This window comes from Acanthisitta chloris, unplaced genomic scaffold (genome assembly GCF_000695815.1).
Source record: "Acanthisitta chloris isolate BGI_N310 unplaced genomic scaffold, ASM69581v1 scaffold17428, whole genome shotgun sequence".
NCBI lineage: Eukaryota > Metazoa > Chordata > Aves > Passeriformes > Acanthisittidae > Acanthisitta > Acanthisitta chloris.
In genome coordinates, this window is record NW_008687769.1 from 1 (window position 1) to 25,982 (window position 25,982).

The 25,982-nt window shown below is 40.0% G+C and overlaps 1 protein-coding gene across 1 annotated transcript; it reads left to right on the plus strand.

Moving 5' to 3' along the window:
* The first annotated feature begins 3,634 nt into the window (after positions 1-3,634).
* Positions 3,635-21,863, plus strand: MCOLN2 (mucolipin 2). The gene is made up of 13 exons (XM_009080750.1): positions 3,635-3,790; positions 6,655-6,828; positions 10,342-10,486; positions 11,067-11,154; positions 11,292-11,388; positions 11,837-11,936; positions 13,883-13,998; positions 15,359-15,508; positions 16,838-16,939; positions 17,057-17,179; positions 19,473-19,679; positions 21,032-21,147; positions 21,827-21,863. Exons 1-13 carry the CDS (start codon positions 3,635-3,637, stop codon positions 21,861-21,863), a joined length of 1,611 nt encoding a protein of 536 aa, XP_009078998.1.
* The last annotated feature ends 4,119 nt before the right edge of the window (positions 21,864-25,982 follow it).

Below are 25,982 nucleotides of genomic sequence, written 5' to 3' on the forward strand. Positions count from 1 at the left end.
ACCTCGCGGCACCCGCGGGCCGGTGACTTCGGCAGCTCCGCACAGGAGGATTTCCCCTCGATTTCGGGGGTCACTTCGCTGAGAAACGCGAGGCGATGTCCTCCTCTGGGCGAGTTCTGAGCTTAGGAAAGACCGTGAATGTGAAGCTGGGGTCGCCCGGTCTCGTATGTAGAACTCATCTCAGTGATTTTTTTTCTTCCTTGTCCCCTCACCCCTTCCTCCCCACTTAACACCCCATCGGTCTCGTTAATACCTCTTCAAGATGTAGAGCTCAAGTAGGTAAATGTCCCTGATACGGAGCTCTGATGGACACAGTTAGTGTTGCTCCTGTCGTGAGCTGCTCATTAAAAAATACCTGTAAGTGACTGTGCATGCTAATTAAGTGCATTTCAGCCACTCGATTCAATGATGCTTTTTCTGCGAGGTGAGGAGCTAAATATTAGAAGCATGTTTAATAAGCAGGTAGCTGCGAATTGTAGTCTTTACTGCTGAGACCTTTTTCTCGAGCACAGTGCTGAGCCCTAAAGTGCCTCGCTACAAAGCATTATCCGAAAAACAAACTGTCCTACCAGCTACAGCATTGCAGTGGTGGCTATAGTAATGCAGCTGTTAGAATTGTGTTAGTAACAGTTATGATGTATATGACACAGGACACTTGGATATGTATCTAAGCATTTATGGTAGAGTCAATCTTCATTCACAAAAAATTTACTTGTGTCAGTGCTTTACAAAGCTATTGAACTGCACTAATTACACTAGTATGTGTCTGAATTGAATTGCTTCATTGCTCTGCCTTGAGCTAGGTGCTTTGTTTGGATTATTTTTAGAATATTAGGCTAATAACCATTTGGTAGAACTAGGCAGTTTGTTTTAAATGTGATAAGTTGCTGTCAATTTCTTGGAGCTCTTAAACTTCTTTAATGCTTTGGTTGAAGGTTCTAGTTATGCAGATTTAATACAGTCTATTTGGATGTAATTTTGAATGTGTGTCCTAGAAATGAATGTATTGAAAAACAATTGCTATACTTCACCTGTTGCCAGATGCATTATTTCTTAAATACTACACCAGAGAATGCCTGTTCTTTGTTGGAAGGCAAAGTCCAACACTGATAGAGGCTTGAGTCTCAGATCTGTCTCTTAAACTGAAAAAGTATGTTGCTTTCTGTGGCAGAATTTCCTGCTCATAATTTCTGCAACTAATTTCATATCAGTGAAAATTAACCCCAGTCAGTGGAGTTAAGTGGGGGCTGTGTGCAAGTGTTGTTATTAGTCAACATTAAGTTTTTGGAATAGCTATAAGGGTTTGGAAAACAACTTTGGGAGAAAACTACATCTTTCATGGTATGTACTCAAATATCAAAGAAAATAGTGTTTGTTATGAAGTTTGCTGTTTCGGTTTTTTGTTTGTTTGCCTTTTTTATTTATTTTGACAGGGTTTTGTCTTTTTGTTAGTTTTGTGGTGAGGTGGTTTTTTTGTTGTGTTTTGTTTTTTTAAACGTGTCACTTCTGCTATGCTTTTATTGGAAGCTTAGGGGAGGATTTTTGAGGTCTTGGAGTGGTTCTTATGTCATACATTCATGCTTTAAATCTTGACCAGATTCAGCTTAACTCTGTTCTGTTTCCTCTTTCTTTCCTACCTACTCCTAATACTTTCACTCTGGGTTAGCTCTTGTTCACTGTGTACCCACACAAACGTTTCTGCCCATCCAAGAGAAGCTAGTACAGGAGCAGTGATGATTTTGGGTGTCAATGCAGGATTGAAGTATGTATGTACCTGTTTTCTTAGACAATACTTACAACAATAATTATATATTTTTCTGTCAGATAGGTTTACATTTTTCGAAGTTTCTGTATCTTAAACATTACTAAAGCTAGTCCAGTATGTTTTTATTATAAATTTAATTAGGGATGCAGTCCACAGTTTTCTTTTCTTAAAAACCTCCTCTGTTTTTCCTGCCTCAAAACCCCAAATCAGCCTATTTCCCATCATCTTCATGAATGATTGATTTCAGGCTGTGTAATAAACATAACCTTTGAGCTTCAAATGTTAAAACAGATCTTTTTTTTTTGGTTTTTTTTCACTTCCTCTTCTGAGGAAATACCAGGGTGTCAACTTTACTGTGGGGTTTTTTTGACCTAAATTTCTCTTCTTGTGGGACAGCTGGATCTAGCAAATCAAATGTGCTTTGTGGTCTACGGTTTGGGCTTAAATACTTGTACACTGTAGGCAGACTAGGACACAAAAGGTAAAAATGCTTTTGGTATTGACCTTGAGAGAAAATGTCATCCTTTATGAAGTTCAGAACATTGTTGCTAATGTTCTGAATGGCAAATGGAACTGATAATCAGCCAGTGTCTGATACAAACCCCTTAACACATAAGGGGAGGAAAAGAATTACAAGTTTGGGTCTGAACTTCGCGTGAAGTAGGAAAGTTCTGAAAATTATAGTAGTGGAAAAAAGGGTTTAAATGATTAGGAGAAAAGGTCTAAAACGAGTAGGAGAGGGGAAAATTTTCAGTGTCCTATTTATAGGAGAATAAAAAACTTGAGGTGATTTAAGACACCGACAACAACAGTTCTCTGTACTTGGTCCTTCAATTTTCACATGTCCAGCTATTTAAATAAATAAATGCTTATAACTTCAGCCCTTGAAGCTGCATGTTCATAACAGAAGTGTGCTGTAAAGCCTGCTCGGGTTGTTTTGTCTCTAAGACACTTTTCTGTGTTGGAAGAATGTGTGTTATTCAGACAAATGTGTTAGCAGTAGTCTCTTTATTTCAAATATATCTTTTTTTTTAAGAAAGAGCAAGTCTACATTTCTCTTACTACTACAGATCCTCTTATGCCTGTGTCATGATAAATATTTGTGTAAATGCTTTTTCTTTTTCTGTTGAAGAATGGCTAAGGGAACAGGGGCACAGCTCCCAGAGAGCATTGTGCGAGCAAGAGTCGAGCAAAGGTCTATGGGAGCTTTGAGCATATAACTAAGAAGTAGGCCTCAGGCATTTAGCTTCTCAGCCTTAGAAGTTATTTTCTCAGCATAATGTTGCAGCCAAAGGACAAGCTATCTGGGAAAGCTCAGCAATGTTGCAAACCCAAGGATGAACTATTCCGGGAAAACAAAGAAGGATTCTCCAGAAAACAAAGACTTCTTCACCTCTGCAGCTGCAAGCAGACATAGTAAATAAATGTAACCTGTAGAGCTTAGGTAATGCTAACATGAATAATAAGTATAGTTGTCCTGCAAGCTAAGAAAGTATACAAATGTAACTTTCAGGGTTTAGGTAATGGTAAAGAGAACAATAAGCATAGTTGTTCATGCACTGTATAAAAGATGGACAATGGCTTACAAGAAACGAGTCTTGCTGGACACCATCGGGTGCGCATTTCTCCCGTCGATTTCCCACATTTTTCCTTTAAATCCAATTGCAATTTGGATATGTTTCTCTAATGTGGTTGAATGATTTTTAAGGTTGTGATCAAAGGGAAATATTTCTTGCATTTTGCTGTAAAACAAAACTATTTCAGACCTTTTATGTCATGTGGTGATCAGAGGTGAAATTGCAATATGAGGAAATTGTCTGCTAAAGCATTCTATTGGTTTCTAATAAATATGTTGTTTATTGCAGAAATATGATGTCTCAGTCAGATTTAGATCTAAAAGAGGCTGCTTTGAAAGAGGATTTGAAGTTTTACTTCATGAACCCATGTGAAAAATACAGAGCAAGACGTCAGATACCATGGAAACTAGCTTTGCAGATTTTGAAGATACTTATGGTTACTACACAGGTAATCCTTCCTCTATTTATACCTGTAGAAAGCATTAATGATGAGCAAGAGAAGCAGGTCTGTGGCTCTGGGCCTTTGCCATCCCTGGCTATTTGTTACTGACTTGAACTTCTCACTTCAATCCATAAAAAGCAAACACTCTGAAAGGTGTGTCAAGGGGGAAGAATAATTTAAATCACAAAAGCCTTCTGGAGGTTTTGGGGCAGTATTTAGCCAGGTATTATTTTGTTTTTTAACATAATACTTTAAAGCAAATTATTCTTCCCTCTAAATCCGGCACTGTCATTGGCCTTGTTGTCACAGTACTGCTTCCTGTTATGCTCTTAGATTATACTTTCAATGGTCTGTTTCAAAAGTAGTATTTCCTGACATCTAATTAGAAACTTGAAATATACATATTCAATGTAAAGTGCTGTAGTCTCTGATGGGATGGCTGGGCTACAGGAGTTGTGGATGTGCCCCTTGCCTCTGTCATCAAATAATGCATTTGAGCAGTCAGGTACTGTTTGATGCACTGGTATCACAGTGTAGTTGGTTATTTTCCAGTCCTCTAATAGATAGTGACTGGACCTGGAGGGACATATACATAGTAATTACTTTTTCTGAACCTTTGTAATGCAGGACTCTGACATCTGACAGTTTGCAAGAACAGCTAAATATACATGCTGAATTGCAGGATTCCAGGTTTGTGTTTGACTTGCCTGCTGGAATGAAGTGTAACCCTGCCTTAGGTATCCCTGTGTATTTTTGACTGTGGCAGGTTCTCTGGCCCCACTTGGCCAGGGGCTGGCCTCTGCTGCCACCATGCTGTGTCCAAATTCTGTTGGGGCTCTGTCCACAGGCAGGAGTTGGTCTGTCTAGGCAAAACTAACTGAAATAAGCAATTTACACTGGTTCTTTACTGGCAGTTGCACCTCAGATGAGGATTATTCCCCTCTCTTCAAAGATAAGGCAGTAAACTTTGTATGTGAACGATGGGACAAAATACAGCTTCACATGTCTTTGAAAAGGTTCAGTACTGTGATCTGTCCTCACCTACTGGGTTAAACTCTTGGGGAATCACTGAACATGCAATTTTTCTGTCTGCTGTCTCAGTCTCCCACTATCCTTTGTGAGCAGAAGGGGTGCTCTGCTGCTTGTCTTTCTAAGGCCACAAGGTTTTCTGAACTGCTGCTTAAGACTTTCCTTGGCAGCCCTAGGTTTTGCTCAGATGTCAGGCAGATAGTTGGCAAGAAAAGGAAAATAGAGTTTCTGAAGGAAAACATGATGCTGCTCTGCAGGGAGCTCTCAAGTGTGAGCTAATGGCAAATGGACAGGTTCAACAAGCATCTCTGCATTTCAGAGTGAAGGCAAGACCCTCAAAGGACAACCTAGGAATAAGTTAAGCTGCCTCCCAGCTGCTTCTGCCTGATGCTCATGACACCTGTGGCCTCTTCAGTGTGCTGCAGCAGCTGGGGTACCTGTGCCTGACTCAAAAGCACAAGAGGCTTCTGTCCCAGCATGGGGAATAAATTTGCTGAATGCTGTGCTGAAATCCTGTGGAGAGTCCCCCAAGGAAACCTAGCTCCATATGTTTTATTTCTCTGTATGGCAGCTGGAAGATCCCTGATTTTTCAGAGATACTAACTGGAGTGCTGCAGGTTTATTTGTAGCATTCAATTAGTGATTTTTGTGTGTGTATGTGTGTGTGTCATCTGAATATATAAATAGTTGATTCAAGACCTGGCTAAAAGTATGAAGATTCAATTCTTAACCTGAAAACTCTACATACCTGGCAGAGCTGACATTCCTTTTCTTTGTCCTGGCCATGACTTTGCAGTACAACCAAGCAGCCTTGCACTAAATAGGCCTGATGCATGTATTCTTTCCACATGGCTCAGATCTAAGCAATTAATTTCTAGATCAAAAGATGTTGTATTCCACTGAAGGGGAAAAAGTAGGTATACTTTCCAGTTTCCAGTGTTTTGAATGAAGGAATTTGGATGTGAGTGCAGCCTGCCTGTTTGCTCTGGGGAATTTCTAACTTCACAGTTCTTTTGCTTGCAGTTTCTCCTCTTGCTCTTCTTTACTTCTGTTAGATTCTTGTGGGGCTTGAAAATTCCATGCAGTAATGAGACAGGTTCACCTTTACTGCTAATAAGCATTTTAAACCAAGGGTGAAGCATTAGCTGTTTGGGGCTGGGGACATCCTCCTGCTGCTGTGCCTGTGCAGAAACTCTTGTTGCTTGGTTTTTTCAGCTTCTAGGCTCTGCTGATATATTTTCCTTAGTGGTGATGGGAACATCCATATGGTAGGGCAACACAAGTCTTCAGTAATAACTCTGCTGTCTGCAGGTGCTTCTTGTTACAGTCTTCTTAACAAGCACCTGGGTGAGACAGGTGAGGCATTTTCTTACTATAGGGTCCCACATAGGTTTGCTGTAATCCCTGTGCTGTGACAGAGGTAGGATAAAGGTGCAGGAATTTGTCCCATAGCGAAGCAGAGCATTTCAGGGGTAGCAGGCTGTGCTGTTAGTTTAGCTCACCTGCCATTTGCATCCTCCACGAAGGGTTTGGCAAAGTCCAGTTAGAGTTACTGGTCCACAATATGTAAAAGGTGGAAGCGATGTAGCTGCCTGTTCAGTTGTTGCACTCTGAAGTTTTGGAATCTGTAGGAGACTTAGATTTGTTTCTGTTACCCTTCATTTTGTAACCTTGACTTTAGTAGTCTTATGGTACTAGTGAACAGGTTCTTTTCTCCTGTTGCAGCAGAATTGCAGCACCAGGCACCTGTTTTGTATTTACTGTAATTGAAAGCTGTTTCCAAAATGCTGCTGCTTGACCAGTGTTCAGAATTCAAATGTGGTTTTTTTTCCTCTTGTCAGCTTGTTTTTTTTGGTTTGAGTAACCAGTTGGTGGTCTCATTCAAAGAGGAAAATGCTGTTGCTTTTAAACACCTATTCCTGAAAGGCTATTCTGGAGTTGATGAAGATGACTACAGCTGCAGTATATATACACAACAGGATGCTTATGATAGCATTTTTTATGTTATTAATCAGGTAAGTGTGCTTTTATAACTGTGTTAAAGCTGAAGCTATAGCTAGTAACTTCTGCTAAGGTTCTGGTTTTCTGTTTCCATTCTTGGATTTCAGTTGTGATATTTCAGGGAATCAGTGTAGGTGGGGTGTCCTGAAGTTTGTGTGTAGTTGTCTTGTGTTTTTGACTCTTGGAGATGAATCCAAACCAAAATTTTACTCAGGTAGTGTATAATACTAAAATCCAGAAAGTCTGAAAATCCAAGAACCAGGAAGTTTGAAAATCAGTCATCTTGCATTGAACTGGAACCTTGGTTTAGGTCTTACTTTGAAGACCTATGGGCCTGAATATACCTGTGCATGGTATTCAAAAAATTTGTGCTTGCAGCTACACTGAATTGCAGCTTTGTAATGATTGCCAGAGGCCTCAAAACAGGGAACACAGTACTGCCAGGAGTGTAGGGGCAGTCCCTTTGCAATTTTCAGAGGAAACTGACTAAATCTAGGATGAAAATTGAGTAAATACTTTTGTGTTTAATATTAATACATTCAGAAGTCATGAGATGAAAGACTGTGGAAAATGAAATGTCTCTTGTGTTTGGGGATGGTGATAAGCCCAGAAATGATTAAGACTGGATGAATGGAAAGTGGCTTTAAATCATCTTTAATTTTCACTGGTCTTGGGACATCAGTTCTGACACTTGGATTAAGGCAGTGTTGCCACTGTCAGCTGTGCTCAGCAGGGTCTGGGAGTTGTATGGGTGTGAAAGGCTAGACCTCATTTTAAACACCCCCTCATGTGGGGTCTTGCTGCTCCCCTGCCCTCTCTAAGCTACAGCAGAGCCACCAGCAGGTCAAATGTGCTGTCTCTGCTGTGCTTGACAAGGTCAAGACTCTCATTCTTGGCATGTTAAATGAGTGGTGAAGTAATTTTCTGTCTCCCTTTTAACTCTCAATATTGCCACTGTTTCTGCAATAATCTGTGCTTTTTTTCCCCTCTTTTCTTCCTTGCTTCCTTTGTCTCACTTTCCTTCTTTTGTAGGCACTAAAGCTGAGGTGAAGTCCAGATAGAAGACAGTAGAGAAATAATAGCTTTATATCCTCAAGAATGAGCCAGTGTGTGATACAGGCATCAGAAAAAGGTCTCTTCATAAAATGTCTGTGTTGTATAAATGTAGGCATATCCTTTAAGGAGATTTAACTTGTGAAATCTGGGTTCTTTAGTGTCATATGAAGTTTCTGAGGCTTCTATAGCACATGTAAGACTTGCAAAGTGTGCTTCAAGGTGAACATGATGATTAGTGTTACTTTTTTGTATGTCTTTTTTTTTTTTTTTTTTTTTTTTTTTTTTTTTTTTTTTTTTTTTTTTTAAGGATGCCTTCTGGGAAGAGTCAAGCCACATGATTCCTAAGCAAAAAGCAAGGCTTTTTTAAAATTTTTTTATTTTGAGATGGGCAGCTAGAAGCCATGGGTTTAGGTGTTTTGGTTTGAGTGTTAATTTGAGATGCATGATTGGGTGGGTGAAGCAGAAGCATATGATAATACAGAAGATAGTAAATAGCACACAGCAAAACTGGAGTTGTAAAACTGAATTTGTCTGTGTGTAATGTACCAGTGGGATACTTTCACACTTTGGAAAAAACCAAACAAGCCAACAACATAACCCCCCAAACATACTTTTACACTTGGAAGAGTACACAGGTTTTCCTTGCTTCTCTACTGGGTCCAGCCTGGAAGTTTCTATTATGAAGAAGCTGTGTGGAGTTGTTACTCTGGCATCCTGGTAGAAGCAGGATGTTCCATTGAGGCTGCTTAGAAATGTAGAAACAGGAATTTTGCTTTACCATTTCATAATGCCGTTTGAAAGTGGCATGTGGGTAACCCAGCACCACGTGCTGTGCTGTCAGGAGGGCAGAGCCTGAGAGCACATGTGGATGCAGCACAGCAGCTGATGCATGCAGTGATCTGGAGATGTCCTCAGAGGGATGAGGAGCCGTGACTAACTACTGTTTCCACTCACTTGACCTGCCTTAATCAGGCTGGGCTTAGCTTGCTTTGAGTTCAGATATCGTTCTGATAGGGTTCAGAGGCTGTATGTTTCTTCTGGGCTGTCTAAACTTGTTGCAAGTTCAGCTGTGAGGACTCAGAGCAGCACTGCAAAGCAGAACTTTGGATGGAAGTGTGGTAGTTTGTGTTGTAGTTCCTTTTAGACATGGAGTGTGTATTTGTTAATGACTGCTGGAGTTTTGTACCCCACAAGATAGGCCATGGCCTTAATGCCTGTAGGAAGGGGGAAATAGGATGATACTGAAAAAAATTCCTGTTGGAGGGGAAAAGGCACTAATTGGTACCAGAGCCAGATGAATTTTTTTGAGGAATAGGAAAACTTGCCTGACTTCCCCTGTTTATTTACTTCAGACCTCCTGAAAAGCTAAATGCTTTCTTGCAAGCAGACCAGTGTTGTATGCTGCCCTGAGATCTTTTGCTAGGTGAGATAATGATAAAGTCTAATGACTTACTATGTGTTTATGCTGCCTTCTTCAAAATGTCATGTGTCAGTATAGTTTGTCTTGGGCAATTAATATTGCTGGTGGGAAGCTGAGCTGGCAGGCAGCTGCCTTCATGGCTAGTCATTGATCTCAGCTGTTGAGGAGCCACCAGGACAGCTGTACCCAAGGGATTTGCCTTGCTTGTGCAGGACAAAGTTGTGATACCAGGGGTTGGAGGGTATATCTTGCCTCCAGTAGACTGTCAGGAGAGGACTGGCCTTGAATGAGTTTCTTGGTGGTGCTCAGGGCTGATCTGTGTTCAGACAGTGCTTGCCTTGGCATAGCTTTATTTTATTTCAGTTTTAGTCCTTGTTTTCAAGCATATCTTGCATATGAAGATGACAATTTGTGTTGTATTTGGAGTAAGTGGAAAAAGAAAGCAATATTTCCTCACAGGCATGTTTTCAGCTGCTTCTGTGCTTGTGTAAAGCAGGCAGGTTAAATTACTTTTGGAGGCTGCCCAAGCTCTGTGTATGTTCTTGGTTGCTAGTTACATAGTGAACATGTGGTTTCCCTCTTCTACACTCACACAGGGAGAAGCTTTGGTTTTGCTCTGGAGGGGGATTTGATAAGAACTGTGACTTGGATTGTATGTAAAGCGATCAAGTTTCAAGTGGTGTGAAAACTATCACCTTTATGAGATGAATACATACGATATCCCTAGAGAGCGTGTGGTTAGCAGCAATACTTCATTGAAGTCTCTGCCAGGCATCTAATTAAAAGCTGTCTGCTGGCTTGCTGTCTGGCACATGGGTGATTGTTTGTAGGCAGCCCAGCAGGTGCAGGGCTCCTGGTCATCTTGTCACCAGGATGCCAATCACTACTAATTAGTGGCCAGCAACTCTCTTGTCTGTAAATTGAGTGGAGATCTCATGGGAAGCTTTTATGTGAAAGTGAAGAATTTTAATATGAAACACTGTATTGATATACATAAAGCTAAAAAGATTACTATTTCTAACTTGTACTACTTCTTTTGCTTTTAAACTAGTACAGGCAATTAAAGAACATATCCCTGGGGACACTTGGTTATGAACATGAAGGATCAGGTTTAAAAATCTGTAAACAACAGTACAGGAGAGGCACGATGCTTCCTTCCAATGATACCCTGAACATAGATGTTTCTGCTGAAACAGGTATGGTACAGTTGTAGTTAAAAATGTCTTGCTGTGAAGTACTTATATTCTAAAGTAAAGTAAAGCTGGAAACCAACAGCTTTTTGTGTGGCAATCACAGGAACATTACCATGCCTCTTGCCTGTTTTCCTCTTGGTTTTCAGTACCCGTCTAGAAATGGCAGCTGTGTAGATTGTAAGAGGTTCTCTTCAACCACTCTCATTAGTGGGTTGTGGAGGTCTTTGTGATTGATGATGTGGTTTTGGGGTATTTTTGGTGTTGGGTTGGTTTTTTTTTTTAAACCCCTCTGCTCCCCTCTGTGCAGAAGGTTCAAATATTGAGATCTGGGTGCTGGACAGTCTGTATCTTCAGTGGGTGCATGTCCTTACTGCCTCTCAGAGCTAAGTCCTGGCTGCTAGCTGCTCAAGAGTTGGTACATGAACCTGCTTCTGACCCACTAGTTGGGCCTCTGTGTGGATAGGTTTGCTCAAAATTAATGTTTTGCCTGATGAGGACTTGCCATTCAACCTGATTATTTCAGTTTTATGCTACTTTCTATGTGAAGTTTTTAAGATTACATCTTTTCCTCTTCTCTTTCCAGAATGTATCTTTTTAAAGCCAGAGGAGCTAACTGGTAAGAAGGCTGAACTGAAGTTGAACTCTTCTTTTTTCAATCTTGAATTTTACAGGTAAAGTGATGGTGGGGATTTTTTATTTTATTTCAACTTGTTCTTTTGTATTCATATGGTGGATTCTGATTTGTACAGTTTGTGTATGTGTATCTTTTTGTGTATATTTAAATATGTTCACTTCTTCAAACATCCAGGCTCATACAGATTGAAATCTCTTTCAAGCTGAAAGGCATTGCTCTACAGACAATCCATGCCCGGGAATTGCCTGACTGCTATGCATTTCAAAATACTGTAAGTGAATATGGACTATGGCACTTCCAACACTGTATCTAATGAGAGCTTAAGCTAAGGGGCAGATATGATCCTCAGATATAGACTGCAGGGGAGAGGCAGTTGAGCATGTCCTGGCCCTTACCCCTCCTTCCCAAAGGTTGCTGAAATGGTGTTGCCATGGGACAATGTTGTTTTGTAACTTATTCCAGGTGGTAATTTCTTAAACTGAGAAGGAGGGAACTTCTTTTAAAGGTTAAATGTGAATTTTGGTTTCTTGGAATACTCCTTTTTTTGTGATACGTAACATTCTCAAATTTTGTCTTTACCATTATTTATGGTGACAGCTGTCTAAAGGCTTACCTGACCAACAATATTAATGCATACTATGCCAAAGCACTTAGCAGGGTTTGTTAATCTGGATTGAAATCTTGCTAGTCTTGTTTCTGATACAGTTCTGTGTTTCCAGATAACTTTCAATAATAGAGCCCACAGTGGAAAAATCAAAATTTATTTTGATAGTGACACTGATATTCAAGAATGCAAAGACTGGCACATATTTAGCCCTGGTAAGTATGGTGCATGTGGGTTTGCATGACAGCAGTTATGCATCTCCTATCACTTTCCCTGGTCTATAACAGTTAGTCTAGCAAGACATTTCCTATCCTATTGATCCTCCTCCTGCCCTTAAAAAAAAGCAATGCAACTTGCCTAATGCAGCTCATTACCTCTTGTTAATTAAGAGCTGGAAAATAATTCATTTCATGAGGATGTTGTGGTGAGATGACACAGGCATCTCCTGTATATTGGTGTGTGTTAGCAGGAAGCTCTGTCTGCAAGGAGGATGAAAGTTTCTTCTATAGGTTTTTAATTGTGCTGCTGCTCTGAGATAACTCAACCTAATCCACTAACAATGGTAAATACCCAGCTGAAGCCTTCTACAGCTTCCAATTGTTCTTCCTCTATCTAATCAATGCATACTATTTCTGGCAGCAGATATTTTATTTTTGTGCCACCGCTGCTAGATTTAATGATGTGTGTGAGCACAGGCTGGCATCTGCCATGTGTTCCTGGTGTTAAGGCTTGGTCCAACAGCTCAGGAATGTGCACTGAAGGTCCCTTCAGAGGCATAGTAGCTGTGACAGCTCTGTGCAACTGCTTCTACCATGTGTTGACTTGCTGTAAAGGACTGTGATGGAGCAATATTTTTTGGTGTGCTATACAATGTCTCAATTAACAAATATGTCAAGTGGCTTGCCTTTTGCATGAGGAAAGCCAGCTGATAACACCATGTTGCACTGGTATCAGAGTGGTATCTTGTAGTACATTCTGAATAACCACAAAGTGCCTTGGCTTGCATCTGTGTACAGTAATTTCTTGGGGCTGTCTTTCAACTAGCTGTTCTTGAGTAGACTATTTTGCCTCTAACCATAAGCTGAGGGAGTATGCACAATTCTGGAATAGAGGTGAGCTGAAGTGCTATTGCAGCAATTAAAAATGTGTTGGCCAGGATTTTGTATGGTTAAAAATGTATGGTGTGAAAAAGTTAGGGACCATTGATATGGGGAAGCAAAGGAAAACACCTGATTTGTGATAACATGTGGGCTTCTGAACCTTTGGAAGAAAAGAAGAAGAACCTTTGGAGAAATATAAGCGTCATGTCTGTCATGCTGATTGCCTGGAGTTCATAAATGGGTGGTATGTCCTGGTAATTATCAGTGATGTGATGACAATCATTGGGTCAATCCTAAAAATGGAAATAAAAGCCAAGGTGAGAATTAAATACTTCAGATAAAATGCTGGTCTTGTTACAACCATGTGCCTTGAGATTGTCCCAGTTTATAACCAGTAATTAGCACAAACTCTGTAAGCATGAGGTTTATGAGAGATGGAAAAAGGGTCCAGGGTAGGTAGGATATGAAAGCACAGATACGTCTTTATCTTGTTCAGTATATCCTTTTTGTAGCTTGTTAACAAGACTAAGAGTGAAGAGAATGCAATTCAGCGAGGGCATTGTTAAACTCCTGTCAGGAATAGGGGCATCACATACAGAAAGTCAAACGTTTCTTGTTGCAGAATAAGGTGTTGTTTTTTTGGTTTTGTTTGGGATTTTTTTGTTTTTTAAATTTTGTAAAATTTTTTTTTTTTCAATTTAATGGTGTTGATACTGGCCAAATCTGCATTTTTCACTCTGTGTAGTTGCAACACTGCGGGAGCACAAAGGGTCAATAAACTTACTGAATAAAGGGAGTACCTGTATTAATATACACATTTGGGGGTTTATTTTGAAGAACTTGAACATACTTTTCATTCTTGTGGCCCAGTCTCCATGACTGTATTGTTGTAATTCTCTGCCCAGTTGTGCTCAAGATATGCTTGTAGGAAGAATATACCTTATGGCATCTATTTATGGGGTGAGGGCATCTGAGCACAAATTGTTACACAATGTCATGTAACCTGCATTTAAAAAGATGTGAAAAGCCTAACTGTACTTCATTTCCTTGAATCTTTACAGTTCTCCAGAAAAACACTCAGTATATTCTAATGTTTGATGGATTTGTCATTTTAAGTTGCTTTGCTTCTCTCATCCTCTGTACACGATCCATAGTCCTTGCCTTGAGACTCCAAAAGGTAAGCACAGTGCTCATGATCTCAATGCTTGTTTGGTCCCTGTCTTTTCTGCTGGTCTCATGAAGGGTCTGTTTTGAAACTTTAAGTAGTAAACCAAGTAAGTCTGTTGTAGGATGTTGTTCTCTTACTCTTCTACTGCTCTCTTACTTATCTCTAGAAAGAAGATGTAGGTGTTTGTGATGAGCAGTTGCTAGCTGAATGGGTTTAATTTCTGTTTGTGTAATGCTGTAATATGAAGTATTTTGTTGTATCTCTTGTGGGCAAAAGAAGGAGCCTTTATGCCCAGGATTTTAAGACACTTAAGTCTTTGTGCTGTGAACAGCCAATATGTCCTACACCTTCAGAACATGAATTCTTTCTTCCCTGGCTTCAGAGTAGAATTCCCATAGAAGTCTTGTCATAAATTAATACTTTAATGAACATCCCTCAAAGCCTGCCCTGGACTGTAGAAAATGTAAAGCATAGCATATAATCTAACTCTGGCTGGTTTTTATTGGTCTTTCTGGGGCTAGAACTATCATTTTTCAGTTCTTTCCTTTTCCTTTTACAATCCCTTATCAGTCTGCTGTCACCTTTTCTTCTCACGTTCCTTTGCAGACTGAGACTAGCCCTGTCCAGCTTCATCTCAAGCTGCTTGCAGAGCTTCATGTAAGCAGTCTTGACCCTTCTGGTTCAAATACTGATGCAGAAACACAAGCTGGGCCCTGAGATTGTCCCAGTTTATAACCAGTAATTAGCACAAACTCTGTAAGCATGAGGTTTATGAGAGATGGAAAAAGAGTCCAGGGTAGGTAGGATATGAAAGCGTAGATACATGTTTATCTTGTTCAGTGTATCCTTTTTGTAGCTTGTTAACAAGACTAAGAGTGAAGAGAATGCAATTCAGCGAGGCCATTGTTAAACTCCTGTCAGGAATAGGGGCATCACATTTATTCATAAGCAAAAAGAGCAAGTGAAAGCAGATGGGCAGTGTTGGGCATGTAAGTGATGATATTGTTGGCTCTTACCTTATCGTTGTCTTTGAGTCATCATCTTTTTCACTTCTTTAGTTGGGTGACCTTGCTCTGTTGAAGGTGGATAGAAACTACTGTAAAGGGGGTAACAGGTCACGTTTAGGCTAATGGGGATTGGTTATGAAGTCAGCAGTTCTGTGGAAAGTTGCTTTTCACTGGCCTAAACTTATCTTAATTTTTTTCTTATTTATTTTTGTTGCTATTGAGAATTAGATGTAAACTATTATTCCAGCAAATACTGTAGGAGAAGGTAGTATGTGTCACTTGAGCTTTGCTACAATAGGACATTGATGTGTATTTTTCTTCTAAGGTGACCTGTAACTAAATTTCTAAATGTTTGTCAATAGAGATTTGTGAATTTCTTCTTGGAGAAATATAAGCGTCATGTCTGTCATGCTGATCGCCTGGAGTTCATAAATGGGTGGTATGTCCTGGTAATTATCAGTGATGTGATGACAATCATTGGGTCAATCCTAAAAATGGAAATAAAAGCCAAGGTGAGAATTAAATACTTCAGATAAAATGCTGGTCTTGTTACAACCATGTGCCTTGTTTTAATTTGGGGACAAATTAAAGTGAGCTATAACAGTCAGTAGTCATCTGTCTATTTTTGCTAGTTCATTTCCTAGTGCTAGTTTTGACTAATAAGTGGTTCCAATCACTCTTCCCTAAAGTCTTTCAGTAAGACTATGTAAGGTATTTAAACATCTTATTTCCACAGTGCTAAGACCCCTAATCTCTGAGATAGGACTTGTGGGTAGACAGTTTCTAACAGAAAAAAACACCAATTTGGGTTGTCAGTTTGGCGTGAAGTAGTAGAACATACTGTACAGGGAAACCAAGAGTCATCCCCTTGGATAAAATAGGGGTCTTTATGGCTTGTAGGACTGGAAACCTGGCTGTTATAACTTGCTTTTCTGGCAAGCATAGGCACAGACAGTGTCACCTGCTCGTCCTTGACCTCCCAGTCTGGGCTTGTTGAAATCAATGTACTTTGGCCAGCTGACAGCCCTTCAGGAGGATTTTTGGTGGGGTTTTTTCTTGTTTGTTTTTTTTCTTCAATAGATGAATGTCAACAATTCATGTGTTCACAAAACTTTGTGTTCTGGGAAAAACAGGGTAGGTACTGTTCTGCTGCTGTTTCATGTGTACTAAGGCTCAAAGGGCAGATACCAGAGTGGCATTCAGAGGAAGCACTCAGGAATCTGGCTGTATGGTGGGGATTGAGGGTAGGAAAACTTGAGCTAGATAGCTATCTTGTGCTTATTGTAACTAGTTCTAGTCCTCTGAAGTAAAGTGCAAGTAGATTTATTTATAAATTCCACTGTAGTTAAAATGATGTTCAGGCTCCACACAGCTGGCAGAGAACCTATTCAGAGATGTAGATGCATGTAGCATGGAAAGGGCTGTAGTTCCAAGGCTCACTTTTCATTTAGATGATGACTCATGTTTTTCTCAGCATCCAATGAGAGCTTCTTTGCCTAACAGTAGCATATAGTAACCTTGTTTAAACACAAATTTTGAGGTATTCAATCTAATTTTGAAACTGTGTTGTAACCAGACTAAGGGCTTTTGTTCTTCCTGACTTTATGCAAAACTCGATGAATACAAGTGTAGATGTACTTTCACTTGCAGCACTGTCATGTTTGAATGATCTCAGTAAATAACTGCAGTTCACTTTGATCCACTTTCTGTGATGTAGCAACATCCTTTCAATATTGGACTGCCCTGCTTTGTTTGTTTGAACTGCTGGAACTTGAATAGCTGTCAAGCTGACATACCCACTGCTTTATAACTTGACCACCTGCTCTGTTTGGATCCCTCAGAACCTCACAAGTTATGATGTCTGCAGCATTTTACTTGGAACATCCACTTTGTTTGTCTGGGTTGGAGTCATCAGATACCTGGGATATTTTCAAACCTACAATGTAAGGCAGGAATCAAATGTCTAACAATTAAATTGTGTATGTGTGTATATCTCACTCTTATTCAGGTCTCTAATTTGTGACTTTTTTTCCCCTTCTTTCCTCCACCCTGACTTGCAGGTGCTCATTTTAACTATGCAGGCATCATTGCCCAAAGTACTACGGTTTTGTTGTTGTGCTGGCATGATTTATCTTGGCTATACTTTCTGTGGTTGGATTGTCCTGGGACCTTATCATGAAAAGGTATGTCAGCAGCATCACTCTTTGTGGTCTCTCTGTATGTGTATAGCTTCTAATTGTAACATCAGAAATGGGTTTTAAATGAATATTTCTGTTCAAAAGCTGTAATATGAGGAACATGGTAGTGTTTCTCCTTACATGTGTACCTCCTGCTACTTGCTCCTTTTAGCAAAATAACTGTATTCTTTCTTTTATTGTGTGCTTCAGCTCAGTGTGATCTCCAACACCAGGCCGTGTTTGTAATGAGTGGATGGTTTATCCAGGCCATGTGTATTGGTTGTATTGCTTTCACCCTCTTTTAGCAATCCCAATTCAGTTGGGTTGAAGAGGTGCTAAACAGTTCACTGTTACCTTTCTTTTTGTGTTTTTTAGTTCTCCTTGGCTCTGACTGGTTTTTCCAAATCTTTGTCGTGTAACTTCAGCTCTTAAATGATGACTCATAAATGGGTGGATAAGTGCTTGTCTTGTTTACTTTGCTTCCTGTGTGTGGGTGTGTTGTGGGTTTGTTTGTTTGTTTTTTTAAGGTTAATATCAGTGTGTGCCTGGTATGTCTTCTCGGAAACCTTCTTTCCTTTGAGCAACGTTAGGTATTCAGTCTGCACGTGTTCCAAGTTGATGACAATACATTTCTCTGTGGGATGCTGGAAGCTGTGGGATCTTCTCCCATGCTAGAAGCTCAATTGGTTGTAACAGGCACAGCATAATTACTGTTGTAACTTCCCTGTAGCAAGTACATTAATTATCTGAGACAAAAGAAGTGTAGGCAATAACATGCTTATCTGTGAAAATGTTACCTCTTGCTAAATATTGCAGATCAATGTCAAGGAAAGCAGCTGTAGTTGTGGGGGTGTAATAGGAGTGGTGTGTGTAGTAGTTTCTGTTCCTGCCAGTTCCTCAGTGTCCCACAGGAAGGCGATGTGGCACTGTGCAGGGCAGGCCAGGGCTGGCTTCCCTGGGCTCTACAGCTGCCCAAGCAATCCCTGGTAAGAAATGGGAAAAGCTTTCCCTGATGTGCAAAAACACAGGAGAGAGCTCTTTATGTTCAAAAACGTAGAAATAAATATGCTACTTTTCCTGCCTCTAATACACCAGGGAGGGAGTGAGGAGCCTGCATTTTGTGTTAGGTCTATCCAGGGGCTCACAAGTGAGCAGTCCTCAGCAGGTCTCTCTCTGTCAACATCAAACTTGTGTGAATTTCTCGAAACTTACCTGTGCCATATCCCCGTTCTTCCCAGAAAATGTACTGCTGAGTTTCACAATGGCTTTAAAATGAAACAAAACCAATAATAATAAAATAAGCCATAGGTATAAACCACACATGCTCTTGCTGTGCAGCAATATGTTCTCCTTTCAGGCATATGCCTCTTGACATGTTTTCAATATAGGGCCAGTGAGTGTAGTCATGTTACTTCATTGGTAAAAGCCACATTAAAACATTGTGCATTAATTCATATTGTCCTATAAAGTATAGTTAACAAATCTAGTTATTTGAAGGGGCACAGCAAGAGAGGGAAGTGTACTTACCTAGTAGCTGAATGGATTTTAGCCTCAGGACACATTCCAGTTTGGGGAAATGGAGTTTGGAATTGAAGCAAATGTCCTTGAAATGAAAACATTATTTTTGTCCAGGGTATGTTTCAGTAGCTTCACAATTCAGCTGCAGTGTGTACCTACAGCTCAGAGAGGGCTTTCTGCATGACAAAAAGATTGTTACTGCACAACAAATTTAGTTCAGACCATTTGAGCTCTGAAGGCTATATGCTACCTCTGGCTCCTTAAGACAATATTGATTGTGTGTATACTCATACTCCAGTAACACTGCAGAGCCAGGAAACCAGAGGATGTGGATTCTGTTCCCAGCATACTGCCACTGATTTACTTTTAAAATTGTTTTGTCTGTGCTTTGGCAAATGGAATGATATTTTTCTGCAGAGTTAAAATTGCTTAAAATGAAGTATATATAACTTTCTGTGGTGAACAGCTATTGGCTGTTATGCTTATTGAGCATCACAGGTTTATTTCTTGATAATAAATCTTCTTATATCTCATGTCAATGTTTCATGCTTAGTCAAGATTATATGCTACATGGTTCTATTACTGACATGTATGTTTCGGCCTGAATGTACAGGAAAGAGTATGGCAGCATTTGATTGTCTGAGTTGGCTTTTTTTCTTCTGCTGTGAGCAAAACTCAAAGTGTTATAAAAAGCAAAAGTGGAGTTGTTTTTGACTTTCCCTTTTAATGTGGATGATTGATCTTCACATTCTACTAATAATTTGTACTCATTATTTTCTAGTTTGAAGATCTGAACACAGTGGCTGAATGTCTGTTTTCTTTGGTCAATGGTGATGATATGTTTGCAACATTTGCTCAAATCCAGCAGAAGAGCAGACTAGTGTGGATGTTCAGCCGGTTGTATCTGTACTCCTTCATTAGTCTGTTTATATACATGATCCTCAGCCTTTTTATTGCACTCATTACTGACTCCTATGACACCATAAAGGTAAAATACTTATTTTCTGTTATACCTCTAATCAGTTTTGTATTCATTCTTGTTACTCACTCAACATCATACTGTCTACTATCAGTTATGATGAGTGATGAGATTATTAAAATCTTTTAGCTTAGTCTGTGGCAAAATTGAGAGGATGACTGGGTAGTTATCCGAATGACTAAGCAATAATTGGTTGGAAAAATTATCCTTAGCACGTGTCAGCTTTCTGTTTTCTGCTGCTTCACCTGACTTCAAAAATGTAACAGCTAATGGAAGCATAAATGGGAGGAGGAGTAGAAAGAGTAAATTTATATAGATAAATAGAGCCAGGTAAGTCTTGTTTGGAGTGAATGTTTCTTCTCATGGTACCAAAAGATGAGATCAGGAAGGGTTTGCTGACATCTCAGAGATATGCCTTTGGCAGGAGTTTGGCAAGGTCTATGCAGATAACTCTAAAATCATTGAAGTGTCCAGGCTTGCTTAATGTGCTGCTTGGAAATGTGTGGTTAAAAGGAAATGTCTTCTGAAAGACCCACTATTTCTCATTCAAGTTAAAATTGTGCCATATGTTTCCAGTGTGAACTGTCTGAGAGTGAAATTAAGTTTTTGGTGACTACCTTATGCTCTTGACCTCAAGTACTGTCCCAAGTACCTTGTGCTCCTGGTAGCCTCAGTGGCCAATGGGAAGGCAGTGTGGATTATTCTCTTTAGCTCTTGTCTCTTTCTTATCTTGGTGTCAGACAAACAGGCCAGCAGAATAAGACTGATCTGACATGAACTACAGCTTTCAGACTGAGCAAGAGCTCCACTTTCTAAACATCTCAAAATAGAACTAATTGTCTCTGAGTTTACTGGATGGTCTGACCTGCAAAACAGTGTTTTACTGTTACTGTTCCTCTGAGCACTTCACATGGATGACTGGGAACTGTTTCAGTATGCTGAACTGGTGTTTTTCAGAGCATTTCTTCAGCATGGCAATGTTGAATATCTACATTAGAGCCCTGCACATCCAGCATTAGGATTCTTAGGGAAAAAGAACCCAGGGCACTTGTGAGCACAGCAGTTCACTGTGAACAAGGGAGAAACAATGTCAGTGTGGCCTGAGGTCACTTGCTGGGTCTTACGGACAGCAAACAAAGCATAAGAGAATCTGTGAACAGTGTGAATTTTCTGTCACTTGTGTAGTTGGTGGAACAAAGCAACCTATGTGGTGCTTCTAGGATGGGATTGCATTTTTTCTTTCCTACAGCAGTGCTGAACAAATGAACTGAATAGTCTGGTTTTGCTATTACACTCTAGAGGAAATTTTAGAGTATTTTGTAACTTCTCATGTGTTGTTACTAAAATGCTTTTTCTCTCAGAAATACCAACAAAGTGGTACTCCAGTAACAGATCTACATGAATTTATAGAAGACCATGGCAATGTTTGCTACAGAAAAGAACAGACTTCTATGCCATTCATCTGCTGCTGCAGGAGGTCAGTAGGGTGTTTTTGGTGAGCCCGTTCTCTTTTTGCAAAGTACACCAGTTAGCCTCTCACTGCAAAGTGACAGGGACAATTCATGCATGAGCACAGAATGGTTGTGCAGAAAAGCCAGGCTATGGGAGAAGGAACAGAGCTAAACATGATGATTTATTCAATCCCAACTGGTGTAACAAATCCTGTTTTAGCAGTAGGATACTTGTCTGCTTATATTTTGATGCTTTTGTGAAACACAGCTTTATACTTCTGGTGCACCCTGGCAGATGGGAACCTCATGGCCACAAAGGAGCATGTGAAATGATGATGGGCAGGTATCTCAGTGGTTGCTGTGGACACTTTAAAAGCCAGCTAGTTAACAAGAACTCCAGCCAGGCACAGCTTCAGGTTTCACATGCAAGTCATTGTGCAGGATAAGAGATTTTTGTTTGCTTGAGCATTATAAATATGTTTCACTGTAATCTGCTGCAGAGTATTGAGGGCACAAGCCTGGTAGCTGGAGTGAAATTCTAGAGCTTTTGCCATTATGGCAGTTTCTGCTTGACTGTCCCAGTGCAGGTATGCAGAAATGGGAGAGCATAGGACAGAAGGATCAAAACTCAACTGGTATGGGTAAATGCTTCCTATTGCGTTTCATGCTGAATGAAAAATTGTGCTTATTTTTTTTCTTTTGCAGACAAGAGAGTGATGAGCACTTGATCCTTATTAATTGATGATTGCACATTGACATTCACCACTAATATATGCGAGGAAAGCATAGTGGTATGGAGAAGAACAGTTCTCCAAACTGCAATAAAACCCACCATCTGGACCTGCCTCATGAACATAGTCTCACCTAATTAAGGTTTTTGGGAAAGAATTAATGTGATGTCAGCTGGTTGACCAGAAGGGAAGCCCAGAAACTTCATCTGGAAGAGTGCTGTGAAGAACTCCACATTCATGCCCCAAGTTCTGTCATGTTAAAGAAGGCTGATCCTTGAGCATCTTGTGGGAGCTCTGTTTGCTAACCACATCTAGGAGGAAGGAAAGTGGCCCTGAATCAACTGTTGTTGTTTATAAGAATTATGTGAGAACAATTTTAAAAAAAAATCTGTGTTAAAAAGTATTAAATAAAAGTTGGTCAAGAAGAAGGGAGAATTTTTTTCACTTAAAGTGAGGTATTCAGCCTGTTATTTCTACTTGGCACATTTCATTTATTTTAAATAAATGTATGTAAAACTAAAAAGCTGCAAAAAATAATTACTGTTCTCCCTATTGTATATCATTTTGGCACAAACTGTTTATAGATCACAGTCTTTTCTTTAACAGCTTTACTAAAATCAAAAGTAATTGGTTATCCTTTTTTGGCTGCCTTTTCTATTATACCCACAATATTTGATTTGCACTTTGTCCAAATTAAACTTATTGCTTTAGCTATAGGTAAATACTTTCTTTGCATGGTTAGAAATTTTCATGGCAAGCATTACATGAAGGATGATGAAAGCATTATTGGTTTTGGGGTGTTTGTTTGTTTGTTTGTTTGTTGTGTTGCCAGAATCTGGAGGACAAATTCAGGCAAAAATAATGCTTGCTTAACTGGCTTTGCTTAATTACTTCTGTTTCAAGCACATGTTAACTGGAAGAAAATGTGTAACAATTGACTCTGACAGTTGTTAGTTCAGGTGACTTTCTGGCTGTCCTTAGAAATGATCATATGTAAAGGCTGTATTTTTCCTTTTGGATTTTTATAAACTTTTTTCAATGAGAACACAGCACTTTTGGGAGCTTGAAATCACTTCCGGTATAGTAGTACACAGGTGTTAACCAGGTACTTCTGGAACCTTTCAGGGGTGCTGATTTCCCTGGAGTGGGTGGATTATTTTATTATATGCTCCACTTTTTCCTGTTCATTATCTGCTCTCTGAAAGAACCATCTTTAATAGATGATGTTCACTCCAGTAAGTCTGTTGGCTAGGACTTGGTGTTGTGATATGTTCTTAACTACCAATGGTGGTTTCTGCAAATTGTGGCTTGCTAGTGTTTCAGTTGGCAATGCCAGTTCAAAATGCTGCCCTGATATGAGTGAGGTGAGTGCCAGCTTTTTATTTCCTGCCCCCGTCCCTCCTGCCTAGTGTTTGCCTTCCTGAAAATGAAAGTTTTTTGTTGAAAGTGAGTGCCATTTTGTCTTGCTTGGGCTGCAGCTAGATGTCTAGAACAGATGTTTTTCATGACAGTATTTCGATGCATCCAGGCTTTGCAATTTTTAATGCTTCTCTTGCTGTAATATCTCCGGGATAGAGAATCTTCTCTCCATAGCAGTCTGGGCAATGTATTGCTGTGGCCTAATCTGTTACTAGAGCTTGTGAATATAAATTAAAATGCTACCAATAACCAAGACTTTGTGCTGTTAGGAAAGGCTTTCCCTAATTATCTTTTCATAAAACGGATGCTAATTGCATGATCTAGGACAGTTTACTGTCTTCTACTCAGGATAGAGGAGTCAACTTTTCTCCTAGTGTTCATCTGCAGAACTTGTTTGGATCAATGTTAGTATTTTAGTATGTGCTCTGGGGCCCTGGGTAATCAGAGTGCTCTTCTGCAGACTGCAGAATGATCTGCATTTACTGATTGCTAGCAGTTTCTTGGCCCATGCAATGTGTAATCTTTACTTTATGTGTAAGATGATGGTGTTTTCTGAATTTGCTATTATTTTACTGGCAGCTTTCTGGAATGTCTCTTTCTAAATCAAGGAGTTCCCTAGCAGGAACAGTTCCCTAACAGGACCAAAATTTAGCATGTCTGAAAATTAATTGAATTTTCCTTACTACTCTGTCCTCTGCCAGTACTTACAGTAGTCTTAAATTAGAGACTTGAACCTAGAAAAAGCAGATACTAATGTGTGGGTGATTAGTCGTATAATGTGTTCCAGTGTGTTTCCCTGATGGGACATACAGATGCGTTGGGCAGCATATGCATCGAAAGGCTCTTGCCTGAGTGCAATTTCTGCATCTCTTGTGATTGAGATGTTGTAAGTGCTGATGGCTATGAACTGCCAACACCTGACAGTAGAACAAGTGCTTGGACTGGGACACTTTTTTTTTTTTAAATCGCTTTTTAATGTTTTTTTTGCAGTGCTGTCTGACGTAGCGTAGCAAGTAGAAGTGGAAGTACTTTGTTTTATGTACAGTATAACAGGCTCATTGCCTCCTGAGGCCTGGTGCCTCTCTTCCCAAAAGCGGGTGTATGTCTCATACCCTTGGCACTGTGAGCCACGGTGCAGGAGCCATGGCTCCTCACTCAAGCTCCAACTGTCTCTTTCCAATCTAGTAGGACATTAAATGGGACCTGCCAAAACCATTGCTCAGATAAATACTTATTTGTGAGAGAGTCCTCAGGGAATGAGGGAAAGTATTATCAACCAAAGGAATGTAGAAAATACTTAGAATTCTTAACTGATTTTAAGACTTCATTTCTGTAATGGAATCATAAAGCTTTCCTGTCCAGTATTGATTTTTTTTTTTTATTGTTTAAATCATATGAGCTGCTTGCTAGCTAGACTACTGCTTAGCCCTACCACATTACAGCAGGTCACTAATGTGTTTTAGAAACCAATTTGTGTCTTCACCATCTGGTGCTTTGGTTTTTTTTCCTCTTGGGAAAAAAAGATAAGAGCCACTTGCTGGAGGTTATTACTGGCTCTCTGTTCCACAGAGGTTAAACTTAACAGGGAATCTGTCATGTGTTGCTCTTAATTCTGCACATTAATACAGATTTGAACACAGTTGCTGGCTGATAGGTGGTCCCACTCCACCTCCATAAGGAGGTGATGCACGGTAATGGAAGCAGAACTGGACCAGAAACTTTTGCAAAGTGCTCTGAAAAAAGACTGTAGCTTTTCGTTGTCTTGTTCTCTGGGAATAAGAAGCTTTTGTTAATTGCTTATAGGACTTAACAAAAGGAGGAGAGAAGTGGATGAGACAGTGAGAAGGTTGCATTAGAGAGGAACAGGCAGGAAGGAAGAGAAGAAAATTTCCGTAGGCATCTTCAAGGTGAGCATTCAAGTGAGGGGGTAGGGTGAATAAGAGTTTGGGCTCTTATTTCCAAATTTTCCTTTTTTTTTTTTTTTTTTTTTTTTGATAAAACAGGAAAAATGCTGGAGTGGAGTCTGTTTAGCATTAATACATAATGTTCATGTGCAAGACTTTACCTAGTCTTTAACACTGTGTCTAGGTTTCATGCTGCAATTGTTCCCAGGATTTCTGAGAAGTGGAGCAGAGATGTTCTGCTTAGGTTTTTTTTTTGCCAGTTCTCCAGCTCTGAGTAGACCTATGCATAACCCTGCATTCCTTGGATATATGTCTGGTCACGGTAAATGGTTCAGGTGGGTAGCAATGGATCGGATCCATCTGATCATGGTCTTCAGGTACATTTGATCTTGTACTGCTTTCTACATTTGAGTTTGACTTGTCCTTTGTTGTAAAGCTGTGTGTGCTTGGAGGTGACATTGAGCTTCAAGGTTTCTGTCTCACTGTGCTAGGTGTGAGGTGGTTCTTGTTTGCTTTTTACACTATGTTTAAAAGAACAGCCAAGTGTGATGCTGGAAGGAAGTGGCACATACATCTCTCTGTACTGTGCAGATCTATTCATGGAAGTTATTGCAGCTTTATCTACGTTTTGCTTTTCTTTCCTAATGTGTGAATAATGATGGACTCGTGATGGGCAGCACACTCGTGATGGATTTGCGCAGCTCACGGCTGTCCGGGGGGGTCTCGCTCGCGTGCCCCTCGGCTCGGGCGAGACAAACCTTCTCACGGAGAGGAAAGGAGGCGAAGGTTTCGCGGCGCGGGACAGGA

Bases quoted from the DNA above. Each gene is read 5' to 3' on its own strand.
- MCOLN2 (XM_009080750.1), top strand. From the start codon at position 3,635: ATGATGTCTCAGTCAGATTTAGATCTAAAAGAGGCTGCTTTGAAAGAG. The intron at 10,487-11,066 runs GTATGGTACAGT...TTCTCTTTCCAG, and splicing joins AGATGTTTCTGCTGAAACAG to AATGTATCTTTTTAAAGCCA. The intron at 11,389-11,836 runs GTAAGTGAATAT...CTGTGTTTCCAG, and splicing joins GCTATGCATTTCAAAATACT to ATAACTTTCAATAATAGAGC.